Source organism: Herpailurus yagouaroundi, unplaced genomic scaffold (genome assembly GCF_014898765.1).
Source record: "Herpailurus yagouaroundi ecotype Mexico unplaced genomic scaffold, PumYag 188, whole genome shotgun sequence".
Lineage (NCBI taxonomy): Eukaryota > Metazoa > Chordata > Mammalia > Carnivora > Felidae > Herpailurus > Herpailurus yagouaroundi.
In genome coordinates this window covers 23,704,170-23,726,630 of record NW_024412419.1, presented here as the reverse complement: position 1 = coordinate 23,726,630, position 22,461 = coordinate 23,704,170, and the positions used below count along the sequence as shown (strand labels likewise).

General features: G+C 50.9%; 2 protein-coding genes across 7 annotated transcripts in view; one reads left to right on the top strand and one right to left on the bottom strand.

The window, feature by feature from the left end:
- The first annotated feature begins 1,072 nt into the window (after positions 1 to 1,072).
- Positions 1,073 to 11,820, top strand: PCARE (photoreceptor cilium actin regulator). Of its 3 annotated transcripts, none has more exons than XM_040496408.1 (2): positions 1,073 to 5,142; positions 10,223 to 11,820. In XM_040496408.1, exons 1-2 carry the CDS (start codon positions 1,412 to 1,414, stop codon positions 10,404 to 10,406), a joined length of 3,915 nt encoding a protein of 1,304 aa, XP_040352342.1. In that variant the 5' UTR covers positions 1,073 to 1,411; the 3' UTR covers positions 10,407 to 11,820. The 3 variants fall into 3 exon arrangements, with proteins under 3 accessions (XP_040352342.1, XP_040352343.1, XP_040352345.1); XM_040496409.1 differs by having other exon boundaries at positions 1,074 to 5,142; positions 10,226 to 11,820; XM_040496411.1 differs by lacking the exon at positions 10,223 to 11,820 and adding an exon at positions 6,084 to 9,387 and having other exon boundaries at positions 1,074 to 5,142.
- Positions 11,821 to 19,891: 8,071 nt separating this feature from the next.
- TOGARAM2 (TOG array regulator of axonemal microtubules 2) overlaps positions 19,892 to 22,461 on the bottom strand; it is a 68,608-nt gene continuing 66,038 nt past the window's right edge. For 2 of the 4 annotated variants that reach the window (XM_040496407.1, XM_040496406.1), the window contains one exon: positions 19,892 to 20,384. In XM_040496407.1, the coding sequence (XP_040352341.1) occupies positions 20,128 to 20,384 (257 nt within the window). In that variant the 3' untranslated portion in view covers positions 19,892 to 20,127. The remainder of the gene's footprint in view (positions 20,385 to 22,461) is intronic. The other 2 variants (XM_040496405.1, XR_005797237.1) reach the window with 2 other exon arrangements.

Sequence of the window (22,461 nt, the reverse complement as noted above, 5' to 3'; positions counted from 1 at the left end):
CTTTCTTTCTTTCTTTCTTTCTTTCTTTCTTTCTTTACCTCTTTCTTTCTCTCTTTCTAATTTACCACTGGCCAGGCGCTGCACCAAGCACTTATAAAGCATTAACTGACTTAATGCCTACAACACCTCCACAAAGTAGGTACCATTATCCCCATTCCAAAGATGAGCTCTGTCTCAAGGAAGTTAATTAAGTTTGGAAGCTTCCCCAGCTGAAAGGAGCAGGATTTAAACCTAAGCCTCAAGCCTCTCTACTTGCTCTAGACTACTGGCGGTTTTAAAAAGTTCAAGAGGAGTTTTAAGATGGGCGGCTGCTACCCTTCACTATGGGCAAGAGCTCCATATTAAAACTGCCTAGAAGCTGTGCTTAAAAAGGAAAAGATACTTTTCCCTTATGTTCTATTCCTAATGACCAAATCGCTCCCCACTGCCCAGGGCTGGCTCATTTTCCTATGAGAAAGATTTAATTAAAAGCCTCTTTCTTTGACAGCATTACCTCCTGGAGCCCCTCTGCTCCATGGGGACCAGCCTTGAGCTCTATATGGCAGCGCGTTTCTCTGCCTTCCCCTCCAAATCGGGGAAGCCTTCTTCCCTGCTATCAGACTCACTTTTCCAGTGTAAAGGAAAGCCACCTTGCCTTCTTTATTCACGGTCTTATTTAGAGAAGTTCTCTAGCACTAGAGCCGTGGTATTTTTATAAGCCACACGAACAACAATGTATTGCCTCAATTACTGTCTATTGTGTGTTTTGGGGTCTCCTTGATAATAGCAGGCTGGATGGAGCACACTCCACTGCCTTGCCCTTATTAAACTGTGAAGGTCACTTCTCTGCCAGGATCTGGAGCTGGCGAGCCCTCCCTTCTCTTCCACAAATGTGTCTCTTCCAGAGCTTTTTGCAATTATGGCTCATTTCTCTAGGTTTCATATGGCAGGCGTCTGAACAGAATTAAAAGCATAAGCACGTGCAAAAATAATCCGCTTCCCAAGATAGCAAATGCTGAGAAGTTCTATATTAGAACACACTGGGAGTGCTGACTGGCTAGGGCATGATTAACCTAATAGGCTTAAAGTTCCACTTGCCGTGCACATCTGTCAGGACCGGGGCTGAAGCAGGCCCATAATCCCTGAGACTGGGGTCCTTCAGAATTGCCCTGTTGCTCACTAACAGCAGAGGGTTCAAGATTAGAACAACAAGACAACAGGCACCACCACCTCTTCATGGTGGGGCCAAGGAACTAAAGAAAACTGATTCCAAGGACCCGGCACCATGGACTTCAGAGGATTCTGGCCTGGAAATTGCCCGGACAGATTAGTAAGGCTCGCTTTTGTTCCTCCTATTTCAAATTTGATTCTCTGCAAACTGTGAAGAGTGTGGGGGGGGCCCCCCCCCCCCACATGACTACAAGCTGAAATCATGGGGTGCACACCTTCCCACAATGACCTTGTTAATAGCGTCGCTAAGAGTGGCATCCAGTTTTTTAAAAAGCCCAAAGCAATTTTGCCAGGACGTCAGGGGGGCAGTGAAAGATGCTCTACCCCTTCGCTGCTTCCCACCTCCACCTGCTATGACTCTGGGGGAGGCTTGTCCCAGGGACAGAGGCTGGCACAGGAGCATTCAAGTTCCCAGACCCAAAGCTCGGCTGAAGGTCTTTGTCAGCTCCCAAGAGATCCCACTGCAGGCAAAGGGAAAGATATGGAAGGACTGCCCCCCAAAGCCAAAACCTCCCAATCCCACCTGGGCAAATCACAAAGCCGCACGGCTAAGGACATTCCGTCCAAGACACAGAGCTCCCACGGGTCACCAGGGGCAGCCTCCTCTGGGGAAGCCAGTGAAGAAAGTAACACCCAGGAAAGGATGCTGAGATGCCACACATGTGGCCAACAGGGCCATTGCTGCCAAAACAGCATTCCTGCTCACGAGCCTCAGGGCAAAGTGGACTTCCCCGAGCCCCTGGTGAAAGCTCACCAGCATGCCTATACCTACCTCCACTCCAGCCTCTCCAAATATGAAGCAATTCTGTGCATCACCCATCAGGCCACCCAGACCCAAGAGCTGCTCCAGCCCATGGTCAGCTTCCTGCTGCTGTGCTTTGATGAGGTCAACCGGCTCTTGGGGGAGATCTCCAAGGATGGAGAAGTGCTCCTCCAAGAAGTTAGGGAGGATCTGGCGTGGCCATTGAGGAAAGGAGAGCCCCGGGAGCAGCCGGACCTCCTACCACAGCTTCTGCAGCACACAGTCAGCAAGCTGCTGGTGCTCAGGGGCATGGTGGCCTCACTCACCGGCAGCTTCCTGGAGAGCTCCAGCAGTTACCTCCATGCCACTGCGAGCCACGTGGGAAAGAAGCTGAGCACAAAGAGGGGTGTGGATGAATGTCTCCTGCGGGCTCTGGGGCAACTGGAGAGCTTGGTGAGTGGCCACAGCGACCCTGGGATGCAGGGTCTGCCCTTGTGCTCCGAGGACAGTGGCATCGGTGCTGACAATGAGTCTGTGCAGCTGGCCGACAAGCTGGGCAAGCAAGCCAGCTGGGACTCAGTGCCGGAGCCCGAGGAATGGAAACCAGCGTTTCCAGCCACACCGGAAGCCAGGCTCTCAGGACACACCTGGCAGCAAAGTCCTTTCCAGATGGATTCAGACCGACCTCAGGACTGCCCGCTCTCGAGACCTCCTATGGCGAAGGTTCAGCCAGAGGCACAGGGTGGGGCCGGTGGCCCATGCCCCTCCAGCACGGGCCCAAGAAACACTACCTCCAGCCCCCTGGGGATAGCCAAAAGCACTTGGTGTGACTCCCTTGGGATTGGGATCTCCAGGGAAGCACGTTTTTCTAAAGGCCCCAGGTTGATGGGCACGTCTTCCCTCAGTGAAGGTGAGGACAGTAGCTCAGAGGAGGAGGAAGACCAAGCGAACAGCATGAGTCCCTGTGCATGGCAGGAAAATTCTTCCCAACCAAGGCCACGGTCTTCACCTGGTAGCCCGGAAAGCCTGTTTCAGCCACACCCCAGGAGGCTTAGGAGCCCCCAAGCCCAGGAAATGATTCTGAAGATGAAGGAAGCAATCAGCGAAAGGATCAAGTTTGTCCCTGTGCCCTTGGGGCCCCAGGACTGGCCCGAGGAGGAGGACAGGAGGACGGCGGTCCCACCAAGACCCAGCACAGCCAGTGGCAGCAGGAGGGCCCCTGTGAGGCAGAGGAGGTCCCAGTCAGAGGGCTGTCTGAAGAGCCAGGCCGAGGACCCCACCCTCCAGGAGCTGCGGAGGGTCCAGAGAGACCTCAGCCAGAGGCTGGAGGCATTTTACGCCCTGGGCTCACGACAGCAGGGGCAGAGCACGGGGCAGGTCCCGCAGCCCAGAGCAGCGGCTCTGAGGCCCGACAACTGCAGGGTCACCCCGAGCAACACCATCAGCAAGCTGAAGGCCTCTCTCACCAAGAACTTCAGCATTTTGCCAAGTCAGGACAAAAGCATCTTGCCGAAATGTGGTCCCCGCCCTGAGAGTGAACAGCCCTGGTGGCGGAGAGCTGAGGGGCTTCCGGTGGCCACTGCGTCGGGTGAGAGGGCCAGTGAGGCTCCAGGAGCCATGGACTGGAATGTCAGGGGCTGCCCCACCAGAACATCGGTCAAGAAACTCATTGAAACTTTCAGTCCCACTAAGAGTCTGAGAACACTGGGGGATTCCAAGGACTCTGGGCCAAACCCCTGCCTCAGGAAATGGGGGGTCCCCATCATGCCTCCCAGATTTCCCATTTACAGGGGGCTTGCCCCTTTGTATCCAAAGCCACAAATTTCTCCAGCAGCAAGCAGAGACCCCCTCCAGGTGGGGCCAGACTTGAGGCCCCCACCTCCTATTTTTCCCCCTGTGCTCACAGCAGAAGCATCCAAGAGTGAGGATCTCAATTTCAACTGTGAAACAGAGGAGGACCCAGAGCATCTCCCTCCACCGCCTCTGGAAGTCCTGATGGACAAATCCTTCATCTCTCTGGAGCCCCCAGAGAGCAGCAAGCCAGCAGGGAGCTCCTCCAAGGAGACCCATGTGCCAGGGCCGGGAGGGGCTGACCCTGCCCGGAGAACGTGGGCTTCCCCGAAGCTAAGAGCCTCCATGAGCCCCACTGACCTGCTACCCAGCAGGAGCACGACTGCCCCCACCAGACCCCACAGCACAGGGCCAGGGGGCAGCAAGAGCGGCTGCGGCACCAAAAAGCTCACCTGGGACCTTAACCACCTGCCAGCAACCAGCAGAAACCCAGAGGTGGAGGGCAGCGGGGCTCTGAGCCAGGCACCTGCAGACAAGGCTGCCAGCCTGTCCAAGCATCCCCAGAAGGCCATCCCCTGGCACCACTCCAGCCACACATCTGGGCACAACAGGACCTTGGGACCCGGCCTGGCCAGGCTAACAAGGGGGCCACATTCTCCTGAGGCCCCAAGACCAAGCCAGGAGAGAAGCGCCCTGCTGGTCAGGAAGGCCTCTCCCTCAAGGGGATACTGGACACCCCGAGCAGTCAGGAGGCAGCCCTCCTCTCACAGACCTGCCCGGCTAAGTGCTCCTTCTGTGCATGGCTCCTCCAGCCCACCTGTCAGCCCTCCGGTGAGCCCCAAGGTGCTAAGCCCCCCAACAACGAAGAAAGTAGCTTCCCCAGCAACACGGCAGCACAAGCCGCCCAGCCCTCCCCCCGCGAGCCCACCCACACATCACAAGGCCTCCAGCCCCCCCACCCAGCACACAGAAGCAAGTTCCCTTTCCTCTGGCGCCTCCCCATCCCCCCCAGTGTCCCCTACTGAGGGACAGGAAACAGGAGGTTCTGAGAACAATCGGGCAGCCACAGCCAAAGTGTCTGGGAACACGTGTTCCATATTCTGTCCAGCCACCTCCTCTCTGTTTGAAGCTGCGCTGCCACCTTCGACCACCCACCCGCTCACCCCACCATCACTGCCACCTGAAGCCGGGGGCCCTCGTGGGACCCCCGCAGGATGCTGGAGGAGCAGCTCAGGGCCACGGCCGAGGGCGGGCTCACAGCGGGGCATGGCCCTGTGTGCCCTCAACCCTCAGCCTTTCGTCAGGAGGACAGCTTCTGACCGCCGGCCAGGTCTCCGCCTCCCGCTGCCTGTCCCCGGTGCCACCAGCAACACTTGTGAATCCCCACTCAGCAGGAGCAGGTAAGGAAGGTCGTGGGCCCCGGCCCTGTGGTAATCAGAGTAGAGCCTTGGGTCCTTGGGATCATCTGGGTCAGCAGTTTTCCAACGGTGCTCCAAGGGAAGAGGCAGTTGGAAAAGGGGGCTGGGGGATATCCAGCCTCCTGCCACCCACCCCTTCCTCGAGCAGCTGTGCCTTAATCTGTCACTCATTTCAAGTTCCCAAGAAAGATTTTAATTGGAAGAAGTTCTGCTGTGTGAAAAATACAGTTTAGGGGTGGCTGGGTGGCTCAGTTGGTTAAGCGTCCGACTTCGGTTCAGGTCATGATCTCACGGTTCATGGGTTTGGGCCCTGCATCCAGTTCAGAGCCTGGCGTCTGCCTCAGATATTCTCTCTCTCTCTCTCTCTCTCTCTCTCTCTCTAACCCTCCTCTGCTCATACTCTGTCTCTGTCTCAAAAATAAATAATAAACATTAAAAAACATTTAACAAAAAAAAATTTAAATAATCACATTAATCCAAGCACACACACACCCCCTTTATTTTGCACTTAGGGAAATGTAGATGAAGTGACTTCCTATGCCCCTACACCCTCCATTGAAACACTGTCACCCTGTCTGGAACCAGCGTCCTCATTACTGTAGTTTCTAGTTTACTAAAGTAGACCAGTATCTATGTGGGAGGCCCTCAAACTTCCTTGTCCTGGGACCCCTTTAAACTCTCAAGAATTAGAGAGACCCCAAAAGAACCTTCATGTAGGTGGGTCGTATCTATCACTTTTTACTGTAATATAAATTAAAATTGAGAAATGTTTAAAATGTTTATGAATCCATTTTTAAATGACCCCATTATATGTTAACATAAAAAGTAGGTATATTTTCTACAAAAAAAAAATGTTTTTGAGCAAAAAGGGTGGCATTGTCTTATATTTTTGCAAATCCCTTCATGTCTGGCCTCACGGAAAGATGGTGGAATTCTCAAATCTGCTTCTGCAGTCCATCTGGTGTGATATGACACGTCATGTAGACTGGAAAACTCCATTCTACATTCACGGAAGAATGAGTGGAAAAGGCAAATAACATCTTGATATTATTATGAAAATAGTTTTGACCTCAGAGATTCCCCCACTCAAAACTGTCTCAGAGACACCCAGGGGACATGCCTTGAGATGGCTCGTCCTGGATGTGTGCGATAGAAATGTTTGGCTTCCCCACACCCGCAAAGGCCTGCCTCCACTCCTCCTCTGTTCTAGCCTCACCTCTACCTCCCTGTTCAGAGGTGTGTGGGGCAAGAGCAAGACTCTTCATGGGCGCTGAGTACCAGAACCGGGTGGAAGGACTGCCATCTCTACCCTCAGCAGACTGAGTTCATGTGTGCTTTTCCGGTGAGGGCAGCTGGCTTGCATGTCATTGGCCCGGCCACGTGGGCAGGCCTGGGCACAAGGCTGCGACGGGCCATGAGTCACACTGCACCACTACCTGCACACAGAAGGAAAGGCACATATGCCCAAGTGGACGGAGTGCATGGGGACATGCAACTTTTCCAGGATGTGGCATGGGAAGAAATCTGTCTATCTGAGACCTATTAGAGAAGAACTCTTATCAATGTGTCTTGATATCAGATCAGACGAAGCTCAACCAGCACGGTCCTTTCTATCTTCAAAACGCCCACCACTGCGTCAATCAGCAGTGTATTTCTGCCAGAGTGATGCGCGTTACAGACTTCACAATCTGTTGAGGCATGAATGGTAATTTTTTACAAAGTCCTCGGCAGTCAATTTTAAATAAAGATGTTATCTAGGGAAAGTTGTGCATTATTATAGTTATATAAACTTCCCCAGCCACTTGAAAGAAATGAAATATTGATTATTTTTGCAAGAATCTTAATGTAATACTGCTCTTTTCTTAAATCTAAAATGAGCTTCCTACAGCACGGTGCTTTTCATCTAAGAACCTCTATAAATGTTAATGCATCACTCCTCACTCTAGCCACTTATTCAGATATTACATTTCTAAAACTGTGCCCTTCAGGAGAAGAGCTTGAGAGAACAGGGACAATAAAATGGCATTAATTAAAAACACTAACATTTTAAAACAGCAGGAGCAATACTAAAGTAACATAAAATTGTTCAAGAAGAAAATAATGCCCTTCTCTCAGGCTTCTCCTCAGAATAGGGCAGGCTAAAAGGTTGTTTTATGTCCTGAATCTCAATACTTGGGGAGATGGGGTGGTGGGGGCGGAGAGAAGTGCTTGCAGCTTGAAAGAAAGGAGGATCCGTGAACAGGCACCTTCCCAAGGTCACGTGGAAGGTCACAATAATGGCTCACACTCCTTCCCCTGCCTCCTGCTAAGACCACACCTCTCAGCCCCTCCAAACTGTGAGCCTATGAGCACGTGGTGGATGTGATGGGAAAATGCTCATTCCCCAGTCCCTCCACACCTCCGTCCCTGTCAAGTTGGCATCTGGGAGGAGAAGTACTCCAGCTATAAAAGCACTGAGTGGTTTCACCCTCTGCAGCTGCCTTTGTTCCTGCCCTCCTGCATATGGGAAACCATACCGAGGAATTAGGCATAATTTCCCAAGATCGAGCAACTAGCCAACAAGCCAGCCCCAGAGAGCCTGAAAGACTCAGGACGGGCTGTTTCTGCAAGCAGGGACTGGCAGGGATGAACCACACCCCACACATCTTGCAGCAGAGGCAGGCGTGCAGGATAAACTGGCCTGCATCTGGCATTGACCTGCTTTTCGTCATCCAGGCCGGGCACAAGCCCCTCTTATAGAAAAAATGATGATGTTTATCCTCCCAATCTTGGGACCCAGGGGGTTGGGAACAGTCCTTGGAGGCTTACCCAGGAAGCTCCGTTACTGAGCTCCAACTGTTATTTATGTTTTGAATCCCCTGGTGGGGGTGCCGTCTCTAGGTCTTAGCCTGCTGGGGCATTGTGAGCGTTCAAGAAGGGTCCAGGCTTTCTCCCCTAAATGCAGTGCTTTTCGTCTCTGCTTGGACTGGACCACCCCCGGCAGGGGCTCTCTGCAACTTAAACCCCCCCGACCCTATTTCCTGGATCAGGCTACCTACCAACTGACCAGCAGGGCAGTGGCTGGGCAGCCTGCCTCCCCAGCTGTCCTGGGACCAGGTAGAACCACAGCTATGTTGTGGCAACCAGGAAAATCTGCCTCCTAGCCTGAGCCTCACACAGATGTGGAACCTGGTTGGGGTTGGGGAAGACGCAGTTCTAGGACAAAGTCATTTGTCACCTCCACCGACACTACCCACCACAGCCTATCTCCGGGAAAGCCCCTCCCATTCCTGCCAGCTACCCCATTGGGGAGCAGCACAGGGTCATGGATGAAGTGCATCCTACATCTGGCTTCCCCTGCTCCAGAAGAGGCACCGGGAGAAGTCAGTAAGATGGGAGCTGGTCCTGCACACAAAATCACACTTGGTCAGGCAGGGACCGGTCATGGGGCCAGAGGCCAACCTGGATGCGGTTGGCTCTGCAGAACACAGTGAGACTCTCACTGCCGAAAAATCACATTGGTGCCAATCTTAGTGCCCACTCCACCCCACCCCACATTCCTGCCACCTTGATCCCATTAGGATCCAAACTCAGACTTGCCCTCCACTGGTTTGACATCTCATGTAAGCCTAAACACATAGAGCTAAACATGCTGTGTAATGAAGCTCCCGGAAGAGTCAAGAACCTGCTGTCACGGGCAGAGAGAAAGACCTTCTGGTCTGTGCATGTGAGGAGCTGGGTCCAGTCCTGAACCTGAGGTGACTGATTGAGGGACTTTGGCCCTCAGGTGCCTACATGTCATATGACAGGGTGGTCCCTAGTATCCCTTCCAGGTAAGACTTCTCGTTCATGCTACAAAGTGGCAGCACCAGAATGACAGCTGGCCATTTATTGAGCACTTATCATGTGCTGGTTAATATGCTACGACTATATCACACTTTATCCAATACTGATACCTTTGAGTGCCTTATGAGATGGGTACTGTTATTATCTCCATTTTACAAAGAAGAGAACTGGGAATCAGAGAGATTAATATGCTACAGGGCACACTGCTAGTAAGTGCAGGAATTGAACCCAAACAGCCAGACTCCAACCTCCAAGCAGTAACTACGAGGTTAGCCCGCCAGCGCACAGCCAGTGCAACTTTCTGAGCCAGTCCCCTTTCTTTAAAAAAAAATTTGTTTAATGCTTATTTATTTTTGAGAGAGACAGACAGACAGACTGTGAGCAGGGGAGAGGCAGAGAGAGAGGGAGGCACAGAATCCAAAGCAGACTCCAGGCTCTGAGCTGTCAGCACAGAGCTGGACGCGGGGCTTAAACTCACGAACCATGAGATCATGACCTGAGCTGAAGTCAGACGCTTAACCGACTGAGCCTCCCAGGTGCCCCTGAGCCAGTCCCCTTTCCAGCCCAAGCTTGCTCCATGCTGGTGATCATTCTCCATTCTGCACTCCCAGTGCACACTGGCTGTCCCTCTCCACCCAGACCCCCTGTCACTGTGTCATTCAGTGGCTGGAAAGCTCTATTCTAGCCAGATGCCAGGCCTGGGCCAAACACTTTCCATTTTACTCCATTCAGGAAAAGGGTGGCAGCTGAGTGAAACAGGGTGTGGTGAGGTTTTTGGTTGTTTTTTTTTATTTTTAGGTTGTTTTTTTTTTTTTTGCTGTTATTGTTGGTGTTGTTTTCAATTCAACGAGCTAAGCCTAACCCTTTATTAAACAAGAAGTGCTTTAAAAACAAAAACAAAATAAAGGCCCAGCTCCCAGAGTTCCTGAGGGAGCTGCTTTGTTCAGAGCAGCAGGATCCTGGGCATCAGAAGAAGAACAGGACTCAACCTGTCAGCACAGACACCAGGGGCTGGGTTCCCACGGTGCCCTACCACAGCAGGTGCACACAGGACAGCACCGGCCAGGCAAACCTGATGCAGGAGGGCAGAGGTCTGACAACAAGGGGCCACAGGCCTGTGGGAGAGAGAGACAGAAGGACAGAGAGAGGCAGAATCGGGATTGCGGCGGGGGCGGGGGGGCAGGTTGCAGAAGGAACAACAGAGGAGTTCTTGATCTACATTTGTCCTTTTTCCCAGCAGCAGCAGTGAGGAGAGCCCCAAAAAGGACACTGAGCCATGGAGCAGCCCCTGTGCCCCGGAACTAAAGGGTTCTGGCTTGGATGCATCTCCCCCAGAGCTCTGCGTGTTGGGCCACGGGCTGCAGCGGGAGGCCAGAGCCAGCCGCGCCCAGGACAAGCCTCAAGAGAAGGAAGTAGCCTGACAAGCCAACCAACAGGGTCACACTGATGCCAGTCATCCCAGAATATGGGTGACAGCCAGGCAGCAGACTGCCCCATAGATGGTGGACCAACCAAACTCCTATTGAGGTGTCCTAGAAAGATCTGGAAAGTACACTGCCCAGAGAGTCTGCTAAATTCTAAACATTCGCCACTTTCAGTCCCAGATTCTGGTTTGCCTTGGGGCTCAAAAGTTAACTATAACTTTAGACCCCCACAAAGACACTCTTCAATCCTTCAAGTACTGCCTTAACTCAGGGGGGGAAATGTATTTATCGCACGCTGGATGGGCCAGGGGGTCTTACCTGGGTTAGTTTCATGGAATCAATTAATCCTCACAACAAAGAAGGAAGCAGATAGCATCCTCCCTATTTGCAGATAAAGAAAACCAAAGCGCCCCTACAGCCTCACCCCAACAGTGTCTTGCCTGAGGTCACACAGCTAGGAAGAGAATACAGCAAAAATCAAAGAGGTGTTCCTGGCACCAGAATCTCTTTGCTTTTCGTTCCATTTCATTGCCCATGACTCTTCCATTACTCCATCTGCCCAAAGCATGTCTAGTTGTACAAAGGGTTGGAAAGTTTGGGTGTTTGTTTGTTTTTTTAAAGATTAAACAGTGGCACAGCATTCGAGTCACCACTGAGGGCTTTGTTTGGAAACCGATTGCTTCAGAGATAGGAAGACCAAGGTGGAATTAAGACACACACCCTTCTCTCCTCCCTCCCAAGCACAGACCCAAAGCCCTCAACACAAAGCTCCCAGCCCACTTGAGCTGAGCGGCCTCAGATTGTGTCTCAGAGGAGTGTCTCACATGCTCTGCCCTACGCATCCACATGCCTCTCAAGCTGGGTGGGTACAACCAAGCCTTGCAAACACACAGCCTGTTCTCTGTGCCCCAAAGGGGCTGGGGTTCCAGAGGGTACACACACGCACGCTCGCGCACGCACGCCAGTCTCCCCCAGGGGCTTCTTGGCCAACATTATTCATCTGCAAATCATCTGCACAACTTCTGCTGGATCTGAGATGGAAACGAAGAACGACTGGTCGTGCCAAAACCCTGCCTCTGCCCATGCACTAGATATCTGCTGCAGATCTGGAATTTTTCCATCGGTGGCTGTAGAGGGCTTTCTATTTAGAAAAGAATTTGCCATAATTGGGTGATTCAGTGCAGGCTCAGTGGGTTGTCTAAAGACAAGAATTCTCGCCCACGGGGTACAGCTAAGGGGCAATCCTCCAGATCCGCTGCAAAGCCGATTTTTTAAGTTTGGGAAAATTATAGACTTCAAGTCCTTTCTTGTTGAAATAGATCATGACTCAAGAACGTGTTAAACTGGGCCCTGGGGCTACAGCTACCTCCCCCAGGGACAGGCCGTGACTCCAAGTAAACGAGTTCATCTTCACTTGTCCAGTTATTAAAATAGGGGTGATGAGGATAATCTCTTCAAAGGCACCCAAGGATTAGTTGATTAAACCACCAAGAGGGGCCACAACCCACCCCTCTATTGGGAAATGCCTGTGCACACCCAGCTGGATGCTCACGGCTGCTGGTTATCTGTGCTGTCAGAGCAGAGCTCAGGCAGGGGCAGGGCTGGTTGTGGGCAGGGCTACGTGCAGGGTGAGTGGGTGGGTGGACCTGGGGAACTGCGTGGGCCACAGGAAATGGGAGGGAGTGTAAGTGTGTGAAAGCAGCCAGGTTTAAGAAACTTCCCTGCTACAGAGTTGGCCACTCTCCTTACCTGGGCAGGCCAGGCGCAGGGGGACCGAGGCTGTGGGCCCTGGGTAGGCTGGGCACCGGCCTGAGCGCAGGGGAAGCAAGCTGGGTGGGAGATGCAGCTCACTGGTAAACAGCTTCAGGGAGGGATTGTCAGAAAGCACACGCTGCCCTGGGCTGGGGTTGAGGGGCAGGCTTCCAGGGGGCTGAAGAAACACAGCAGAAACCGAAACGAAGGGAGACTGGACAGGGACCCCATCAATGAAACTGTGATACAATGTAGGAGTGTAATCACAGAGACGATAAAAAGTCTAGTTCCTGGAACCAGGACAGGAAGTGGGAGAGACATCCACAGGAGGAGGAAGTGAGGCCAAGCTCTCACTTAAAGGGCCGCCTCTTAGAGGTTTGGGTTCGTTTGAGTCTGTAGGTGGGGGCCAAGTGCACCCAGCTGCAGCAATGAAAGCTAGGTGTGGGTGGCTGGTAGAAAGGTCTGGAATGAACCTCCATGAGTGTGCCTGGCAGGAGGCTCTCTGAGAGAGGCTGCCCCCTCCCCCAAGCAGCAGCTGACACTCACCCTTCCTATGTGGAGGCAGCAATGGAGGAGTACTGGGCTTCTAGGATTCCTGCTGTCAGCCCTGGAGCAGTTCAGGACTCCTCTTCATCCCTCCACATTTACTGAGCACCTGCTTGTATCAGGACAATGCCAGGCTCCTGTCACATATCCCCATATGTGATGTAGTGAGAGGCCTCCAGGCCCAGGTAGCATAGACAATTAGTTGGCATAGACCATTGTGTTGGCCCAGGACCCAAAGGCTTCAAGAATCCCAAGTCAGCTTTCCCTGTGGTAGGGAAGGGGTTGTCACTGCCAAGCGGCTGGGAGGCAATAAAGGTCAAAGGTGAAGCAGTGCCGAGCCGGCACAGGAGCAGATGGGTCACAGAGGTGGTTTTTTGGCTACCATCCCAACCACCAGACTTAGCCCAAATTATAGGTGAATTAGACATTGTACAAAAGAAATTAAATCTACCACAACAGGCAACTTATGTGGCTTCAGCTCAGTTTCAACCCTCCTCGAGACCGGGCCTTTACTCAAACCGACATCTGCGGTTCTGCCTTAGAAAGCACACTGCTGGTGGCCATGAGGGACAAGCCCAATCCCACAACTTCTCAGATGGGTCACTCTCACCTCCACCCAAGAACCTCGTCCTTGCTGAGCCCAATCCACTTCTTGTCCTCAAAGGAGAAGGGAGAGCAGGGTCTGTTTTGTTTTGTCTCTTTAAAATAATTAAGCCAATAGGGGCACCTGGGTGGCTCAGTCGGTTGAGCATCCAGCTTTGGCTTAGGTCATGATCTCACAGTTCGTGAATTCGAGCCCCGCGTCGGGCTCTGTGCTGACAGCTCAGAGCCTGGAACCTGCTTCGGATTCTGTGTCTCCTTCTCTCTCTGCCCCTCTCCCACTCGCGCTCTGTCTGTCTCTACCTCTCAAAAATAAAGAAACGTAATAAAAAAATATATTTTTTAATTAAGCCAATAGACCCAACCATTAAGGACTCATGAGTCTGCACTTTTTCTTCCCAAAGTTAGAAACAAAGAAGAAATTTTGGATATAAAGACAAGAGAGGCTGCCACCAAAGAAGATAACAGTTTAAGAGGCACATATTTTACCCGTGTTCTTATTTGGACCAAGTCTTTTCCAGGGGTGTCCAGCCATCCTCAACACTCATGGAGACCCCAGAGCTGCAGAGAGGGAGATGCTTCAGCTCTGTATCTAACACGTTAGTAACATAGCATATGGTTCTGCCCCAGGGGAGAAACACAATTTTCCAGTTCCATCAAAAGGATTCATTGAGAAAAAAAAAAAAAAAAAAGGAGATATATACTCTGGCAGAACAGTGATAGCTTCTTGCAAGTATAAATACAATCTTCAAGAGGAAATAGAACTTTCTCTCCACAGCCTGGATCTGTGCAGTTGTTTAAGCAGCATCTATCTCTTTCCTCACATCATACACCCAGTTCAGAACCTGAAATAATCCATGTGGATAGAAAATGCAGGGCCTACAGACCAAAGAGACTTCTCTTGCATTGTGAAAAGCTTCTGTTTGACAAGACTTGTCTCATCAACCCTACACCACGAATGAAAGGATTTTGAGAAATGCACGCTTTCTTCTACAATAAACCAGCGTTTTGCATGTATCAGGAGAGCTGGTGCAGTGACTTATAAGTGTGAACATATTTGTCAATTGATCATTTGGTTGACAGCTTATAGGCTGCCAAGACCCACTGTATCTTCCAAAGGAAAGCCTTGCAAAGGTAATATATTTTTAAGTAGCCCCACATCAAAGCCTCTGTTGAACTGCCATAAAGTAAATGTGTTCTGGGCCTATATTAACAGAACAAGTTATACTGCACTGTGGTTTACTCCCAGTGCCTACCTGAAGTTTAAAGAAAGTTCCATCAATCCATCCCGACATTTTTATGAAATGTAATTAAAGATGCATTGCATACGCAGTGGAGCAAACGGTTAATTCGCTCAGCCATCTAATTCAATTTTATGGGGGACCCTGGACACTGCTGGCTGGATGACTCTCATGAGCTTCAGAAAGTAACTTCCTGGATAATCTGTGGGCCCTGTGACCACAGAATTCGAGCCATCTAGGAGCCAGGGTTCTGAATGCTAAATCCCAGATACCCTTGAAGTCTTGCACACAAGCCACCAATCTGTTTTGGCTGGAATGGCAGCACCAGGGAGAGTCAGGTAATGCCCAAGGCAAACCTGGTGGGTCTGAGACCTGAGATGGGATGAATCAAAGAAACAAGGTGAACAGAGGAGAAAGGAGGGGTGTGGTGAATGCGACAGTCACCCTGGGGAGCCAGAGTTGGTCCTACTCCTGATGGTTGGAATTGGGACACAGAAGCCTGAGACTCAATGCCTCTATCCCACAGCCCTGTGACCGGGCTTCTAGGGATCCGTTTCTTCATCTGCAAAGCCACCATAACATTGCCAGCCTCCTTACCCTGCCATCGACAAGACTTCTAAACCATCTTTCTGAGCCATCTGGAAGAACTGAGCTGACAGTCCCTCCACCCCGGGTGCTGGTAATGTTCACCTCTGCCACCCCCACACCGGGAGATTCTGATTAAGAAAAGAAAGTACACGCCCGCCCCTTCCAGATCTGCGCTTTGATTCTCGGAGAACGTTAAAACCGGCCAAGTTAAATGCAGCTAGAACGGACGTTCTTCTCTGTAGCGTTCCGTGTCTCTCAAAGTGAAAAGTCTTTAAAACATTTTGCTGGCAAACATGGCTACAAATATCAAATATTCCAAATGGAAAAAAAAAAAAAATGAGCTTCAGAATCTCCCATTTATTCCCATGCTGAGTGGTGGGTGAGCTGTCAGTCAGATGGTGGGAATGGCTTCCGTGCATCCTGAACAGCAGGTTTTACTGGGCTGAGGCTACAGTTGATAATAATTATACCTTTTCTTTGTCCGTAACACTCTACATTTTCCAAACACAATTATCTACATTGTTTTACTAGATTTTTCAAAAATCCTGTGAGATGAACAAAGCCAGTCTTTTTTTTCAACACCTTTTACAAATGAGAAAAAAAAAAAAAAAGGCTGAGGGATATCAAATATTTGTTCCTAAGACACCCTGCCAGCTAGTGACACATTCCTCAGCCCCTGCTCAGCCTTGGTTCTAACACCTACTGCCAGCAGTATTTGATTATTCTAAAAGATGCCACAACCTTCTTTGGCAGAAATTCTCAGTTTTCTCCAGCATTTACAAAGAGGAAATTATTTTTCATATCCAGCCAAAGGCCAGCTGTAATTTTAGCCATACCGCTTAAACTAGCTTGGATAGAAATTCAAAACAAAATTTCCAAGAGAATTTTAGAAAATAATAGTCCCCTCTACGTACCTCAACAGCAACCTGTCCCTCCCCACCACTGTCCCGGAATTAAGAAAAAAAAAGAGAAGTCATTTTCAAAAAAAATTTTTTTTTAAATCTTCATTCCCTGTTGCTGTGAACCCCCACCCCGCCCCCGTTAGTGGGCTTCCAGGTGAAACCCCCCGAAGGGAACAGAAGGCACTTTAACAGACAGCACTTCTATTTTATTGCCAGTGCCCCAAAGTAGTAAAAACCAATGGATGAGACAGAAAGGAAATACAGACCCTGGGAAACAAATTGCCTCCATGAAAATTATTTATCTAGCTTTTTTTGTTTTCCCTCCTTTGGAAGGGGGACAGGATTGGCTGTGTTTACAAAACCTGGAGACTTTTTAAAGCTATTGTTTAGTTAATGGCTTCTGACACCAGCCTCAGAGGTGTGGATCACTTTCTGGATGTCAAGATTCTCAAGGAGAGCCCAAGGTGACGCTAATAACAGCTGTCAACCCACGGAGAGGTAATTATAAAGCCGTGATTAAAACAACACAAAACCTTCAAATGTTACAGCCTTCTTCACCGAAACACCAGGTGACGAGACACGGAGGAGACATAATACTTCCCTGAATAAGCCCCAGTAATGGTAAGGACCAAACTGGAACCCCTACTGGTCTCAGACTCAGAAACACCCACCTGGTGAGCAATGCTGTCCTCGCTGGAGGGACTGAGCCAGGCTGGGAGCAGGCACTTAGGCACTGCTTCTCCAGCCCAGCTGCTCCCCAGGAGGATGTGGTTGCTGCCGGGAGTGGGGGGGGGGGGGGCCCCCAATCAAAGCATACAAACTTCTAGTTGTAAGATTAACAAATTCTCCGGACCTAATGAACAGCATGGTGATTATAGCTACTTATTCTGTGTCATATACTTGAATGCTGCTAAGAGAATACATCTCAACACAAAAAAGAAACAGTAGTTATGCCATGGGATGGAAGTGTTAGGTAAGGCTATGGTGGTAATCACTTTGCAATGTATAAATGTATCAAATCAACACATTGTACACCTTAAACTCACGCAATGTTATATGTCCATTAAATCCTAATAAAGCCGAGGGGGAGAAAAAGAAAGAAAAGACCGTGCCCTGGGCCCCACCCCATACCAAGTGAATCAAAATCCCTAGGGGTGGGATCCTGACATCAATCAGGGAAGAGAAAACAAGATGAGAAGCAGGGCCTGTAGGCAGCTTTTCCTAAAATCCCAGAAAGTCCTAAGCAGATACAAGTCAAGTCTAGTCCTTAATTCTTACACTGGAGGGAGACAGGGGCCCTTGCATAACTAGAAGCTATATTCCCACCCCAAGCACATCTTCAGGAGGTAGGGCTCCTGGCTGCACATACAGCCAAGCAAAGAATGGGGTGGCTCTCAATGTTCATTTCCCACCACTGACCATCCATTAGGGCCTCCTTCTCACACGCACTCCCGACAGACCGAGGCTAATATGCTGTCTTCCCTGTTTTAAAAGTAATGATGTGGGAGGGGTGCCTGGGTGGCTCAGTTGGTTGAGCATCCAACTTCAGCTCAGGTCATGATCCTGTGGCTGGTGAGTTCAAGCCCCAAGTCAGGCTCTGTGCTGACAGCTCAGAGCCTGGAGCCTGCTTCAGATTCTGTGTCTCCCTCTCTCTCTGCCCCTCCCCACTGCCTCTCTCTCTCTCTCTCTCAAAGATAAATAGACATTAAAAAAATTATTTTTTAAATGAAATTTAAAAAAATTTAAGGAGTAATGATGTGGGAAACCTTTGGAGGCTGAAATTTCCTAAGGCCTGAGAGAACCACCCAGGCCGTCCCCAGTGGGGTTGGGTCAGGGGCATTGCCCACAGAGCCCAGCTGCCCAGAGACTCGATCTAAAGTTAAAATTGAGTGGAGGAAAGTAGAACCTTGCAGTTATTTGTTGCTTTTCAGCGGTTCTCAGTTATTTTAAACTCTCCACCCAGGACGGTGGATACAGAGCACAGGGAATGGGAGGCTTCCATTTTGAAGACGTCCTTGGAAAACAGGACCTCAAAGCGGGAAGAGAGGAAGATGACTTTGAGCTTAATTTCTGCCTTCAAAGTCCCTGCCAGACTCTACATCCTTGGGCTCCTACAGGTTCTAGGATCTTGGCAAGCAGAAAATGTCAGTCTCCCGACCAAACCCAAAGAGTCTGCTCAGACTCCAAGCAAACACAATTAATTAAATTGTGTAAAACTTTAAAATGTTTAAAAATCAGCCTCTTGGGCATCTTTCATGACTCCCTGTCCAGCAAGCCTTTAACCTGCTTCAGTCAGAATCAGCCAGGGAAGTGGCTGCTGGGAAGCCCCTGCTGGGGTCACAATTAGCGAGAAGCAGCTCCTGCTGGGGCTAGAATTACTTAAAGTCACACTTAAGCCACATATTAAAAGCGAGTCCCGGGATGATTGTACCATACCCAACCTCACCCTAGAGCATTGGGGGGGTAGGAGCCGGCCTTGCTGTATCTGGCCACACAGGCAAGATGAAAAAGTGGCTTTCTCAGGGATACCCATGAACACGGAAATATATAAGTGAGTTGATTCAGGGCTGCCCAGCCAGCTCTGGGCCATTCCCCTTGGGAGAGGCTTGGAACCATGATGTAGAACCGATATTATGCCTTGAGGTGGGTGACACTGGACGGGGTCCACCTCTGGGGTTCTGCCAGAAAAGTTGCAGGCAGGAGGCTGGGGCCTCAGGGCCTCAGCCATCTGGATCTGCCCAGAGTGTTGCTGTGGGTCTGGCTGGGTTCCTTGGCTGGGATGGGATGCTGCCCCTTCAGCTCACACCTTATACGTGTGTTTGAGGTAATGACCTGAGCTCTAATTCCTCCTGGTCACAGTATCGCCAACCTGCCAGTGGCCCCAGGCAAGGCAAAGCCACTCTCACTGCATCTAGGGCCCCAGCCCCAGACATCCCTCTCTCCTTGCAGGAACCCCATTTCCCTGGCTGCTCCCTCAGTGGGCAACACTTTCTCTCAGCTTGTGTTCTGGCGCATCCTGTACCCAACACACCCCTCCAGCTTCCCGATCCAGCCCCCAGTGGAGGAATCCATGTAATTTCAGAGCTCCCACACGACATCTGCACATCATGTAGCTTCATGCTTGGCCAAGTGCTTTCATTTATGGTATTTGGAGTGTGAAACATCATCTGACCCTCGGCAGAACTAGTCAGAATGCCATCTTGCTGAGAAGGCTTTTAGTAATGCAAATGTCAAACTCCCCCTGCCTTTTGAGAAGCTGGACAGATCTATTAGAAGATTCCCACAGAGGGGCACCTGGGTGGCTCAGTCGGTTAAGTGTCCCACTCTTGATGATATCGGCTCAGGTCACGATCTCATGGTTCATGGGTTCGAGCTCCACATCAGGCTCTGTGCTGACAATGCAGGGCCTGCTTGGGATTCTCTCTTTCCCTCTCTCTCTGCCCCTCCCCCACTTATACCCTTTCTCTCTCTCTCTCTCTCTCTCTCTCGCTCTCTCTCTCTCTCTCTCTCAAAATAAATAAACTTAAAAAAAGAAAAAACAAAAAGGAAGCCTCCCACAGAATCAGGATGACCCTGGAGATGTTTGCCCTACTCACCTCAAATCAGGCTTATAACAAACGGACTGGGTTTAAATGGCCAACTCAGGGTCTCTGGGTTCAGGAGGGCTTGTCCAGTCTGTCACAGATAGGGGGCCGTGGCCAAAAGGGTCTGCAGCACAGGGGTCTGTGCTACCCTTTTTCTCCCCATCTCTTCGTTTCGATGTCATCTGCAGCCGATTTTGCTGTTGTCTTGTTTTCTTTGTCACAAGCCTAGTTATTGAAAAATTCCCTGAGGTTAAAAAAGCACACGATAATAAAGCCTTAGAAAAATAAATAATTCCTTTATTCCTACTTCAAAATATACTATGTGCATCTGGAACTCTAAGAGAAAGTCGGCCGGGAGACTGTTCCATCATAAAAATCAAGTAAGATAAAAATTAATGACTGCCCATTTCAGATCCGTTTGTAACCCAGGTGAAAGGGGCACGAGCTGCCAGTTGTCTTGCTGTCAGATGCCACCCCTCTGTCGGTGACGTTGGCTGGGGCTGCCTCACCGGGATTCTGTGTCTAAGAGTTCCTGGAGCATTTTGAGGACTTGCTTTGGCTGGCCAGCAGCCAGGTGCCACAGCCGGGAGCCCATCTGTTCCTGGAGGCCCCTGGACAGCTGGCACACCGCCACGCGGACGTTCCTGCCACGCCCAGGCAGGACACCGTTCCCCGTCATGTTGTTCAGGAAATGCCAGAGGACCGGAAGGACCTGACGCTCCACGGCCTGGGGCTTCTGGGGGTAAACAGAGGCCACCAGCACTGTTGGGCAGAAAAGAGGGAGAGTTACTCAAGGCAGGCTTGCTCTCTCTCTCTCTCTGTGTTTCCCTGCCCTCTCTTGGGACACCAGTTCTATCCCCCAAAGGGCAGGCAGCCCAGAAGGGCCAACTAGTCCATCAGACACACGACCTAGGGCTCGGGACACGTGGAGGGGCCCTGGAAATGTTCTTATTTCTTTAAAATCCAGAGGAAAAAAAAAAATGAAGATATCCAGCCTGATTTATATTCATGTTTATACCAATCAGTTGTAATATAAAATTTTTAACTTTTTTTTTTTTTCTAATGGAGGAATGAGTATGTAAAAACAAAAGTGCTCAGAGCCCATGACAGTCATCACTGGTCCCTGCAGCCCAGGGGAGAGGAAAGAGGCAGACAGGGCCGGACTGCAAAACTGCCTCTGCTATTTACTAGCTGTATGACTTGAGAAAGCCACCTAACCGTTCTGAGGCTGTTCCCTAATCTAAGGATAATCATCCTGAACCAAACTCTTAGGACTGTTAGAGCTTAGATAATACATGTACGTGAGGTGCCCAGGTAGGTAGGCAGGTGACAAAGAATAGCTAGGACTAGTGTTACTTTAATCCACATTCCCACCTATGTGACTTCACACGAACAAAAACTTGTACCAGGGAGGAAAACCAACATTCTCTCAAATGAAGCATTCTGAAAAATGAAACAGGCAGCAGGAGATAAGCCCAGTGTGGCCTCCCCAGTGTCTGGACACCAAACCTCACAATAAGACCAGCAGTAATCCGGGAGGCCTGAACGTGCTTTTCAACCGTCAAGCTCTGCACAGACCCATGATTCAGTGACGAACCCCTGAAATCGGGCTATCCCAGCCTCTCTACCCTTTTTAATCCCCAGAAATCCAAGAAGCAGGCTACCCCTGCCAGCAAGCCCTCTGTCAGAGTAAATGCCGGGGTCGAGACCACCTCAAGAGCTACCCCAAGTCACTTCAGAGCCACTGCTCCAGCCGTCAGCCACGGCCACCATTACCCTGAGTGCCTCGGTTCTAACAATGCTTGCTCTACACGGCGCGGTCCGCCTGTCATCCTGCCGAGGAGAAGGGCTGGTGAGGGCAAACAACGCCGAGAGAAGCACTTTACTTATTTATGGAGCAAAGCAACTGGAAGGTTCCCTGGGCCAACACACACCCAGAAACCTAACACTGCCTCAGTCCTGAGTCTGGGGGTCAGAGCTTTGCAGCATGACTCCATTGTTCTCACAGCACCTCAAGAGGCAGGACACCAGCCCATCCTGCAGAGGAGGAAGCCAACACTCAGGGGTCAAGGAACCTGCCCAAGGCCACGTGGCTAACAAGGGCGGAGGGCAAAGGCCAAGCCCGCCTCAACTCCACAGCTCATGCTCTTTACCCCCTACTGTCCCCATCCTCCTGGAGTTCTTCAGAGGCTGGTGTGTTTTGTTTCATTTTTAGTGAAACCTCAGTTTGTCCTTCCTTCACCAGCTTAACATCATCCGACCCCCCAGGATATTTCCCACGGGACCCCTCTGACTCCGGAGCAAGCCTCGGACAACGGGGGACCAGAGAGGATGAGCTGGCCCCCTCAGCTCGGCCTGGCACTTGAGCCATGCCATTTCCCATGGAGCATGTACATTGGCTTTCAGGCCACACCCCCAGGGCTCCCGCACCCCACACTGTGGGACCTCTCAGGGGTTCCCCAAGGTCACAGAGCCCTCAGAAAGAAAGGCAGTCCTCGTTCCCAGGCAAGGCAGGACGGCACCCACTGACTCAAGCCAGCCACGTTGGGGGTGAGCAGCCTCATAAAGTGGGGCAGAGAGGTGGGAGCTGGAGACAGCCCTCGAAGCCAGAGACAGACTGAGAAGGAGGCCACAGTTAACAGGAAAGCCACGGGGGCAACCCTAAGGTGGGGGGAGGCAAGTTATACTGAACAAGTATAACTCAGAGTCTTTTTTAGACCTCCACAGGATCTCACCTGCAAACCGAGGAGACGGCTATCCCAAGAACCAGGTGCAGGTAGGGCTTCCCTGTGCCCACCCAAGGGTGAGGGGCTCATCTGCCCCTAACCTGCCCCGCGTC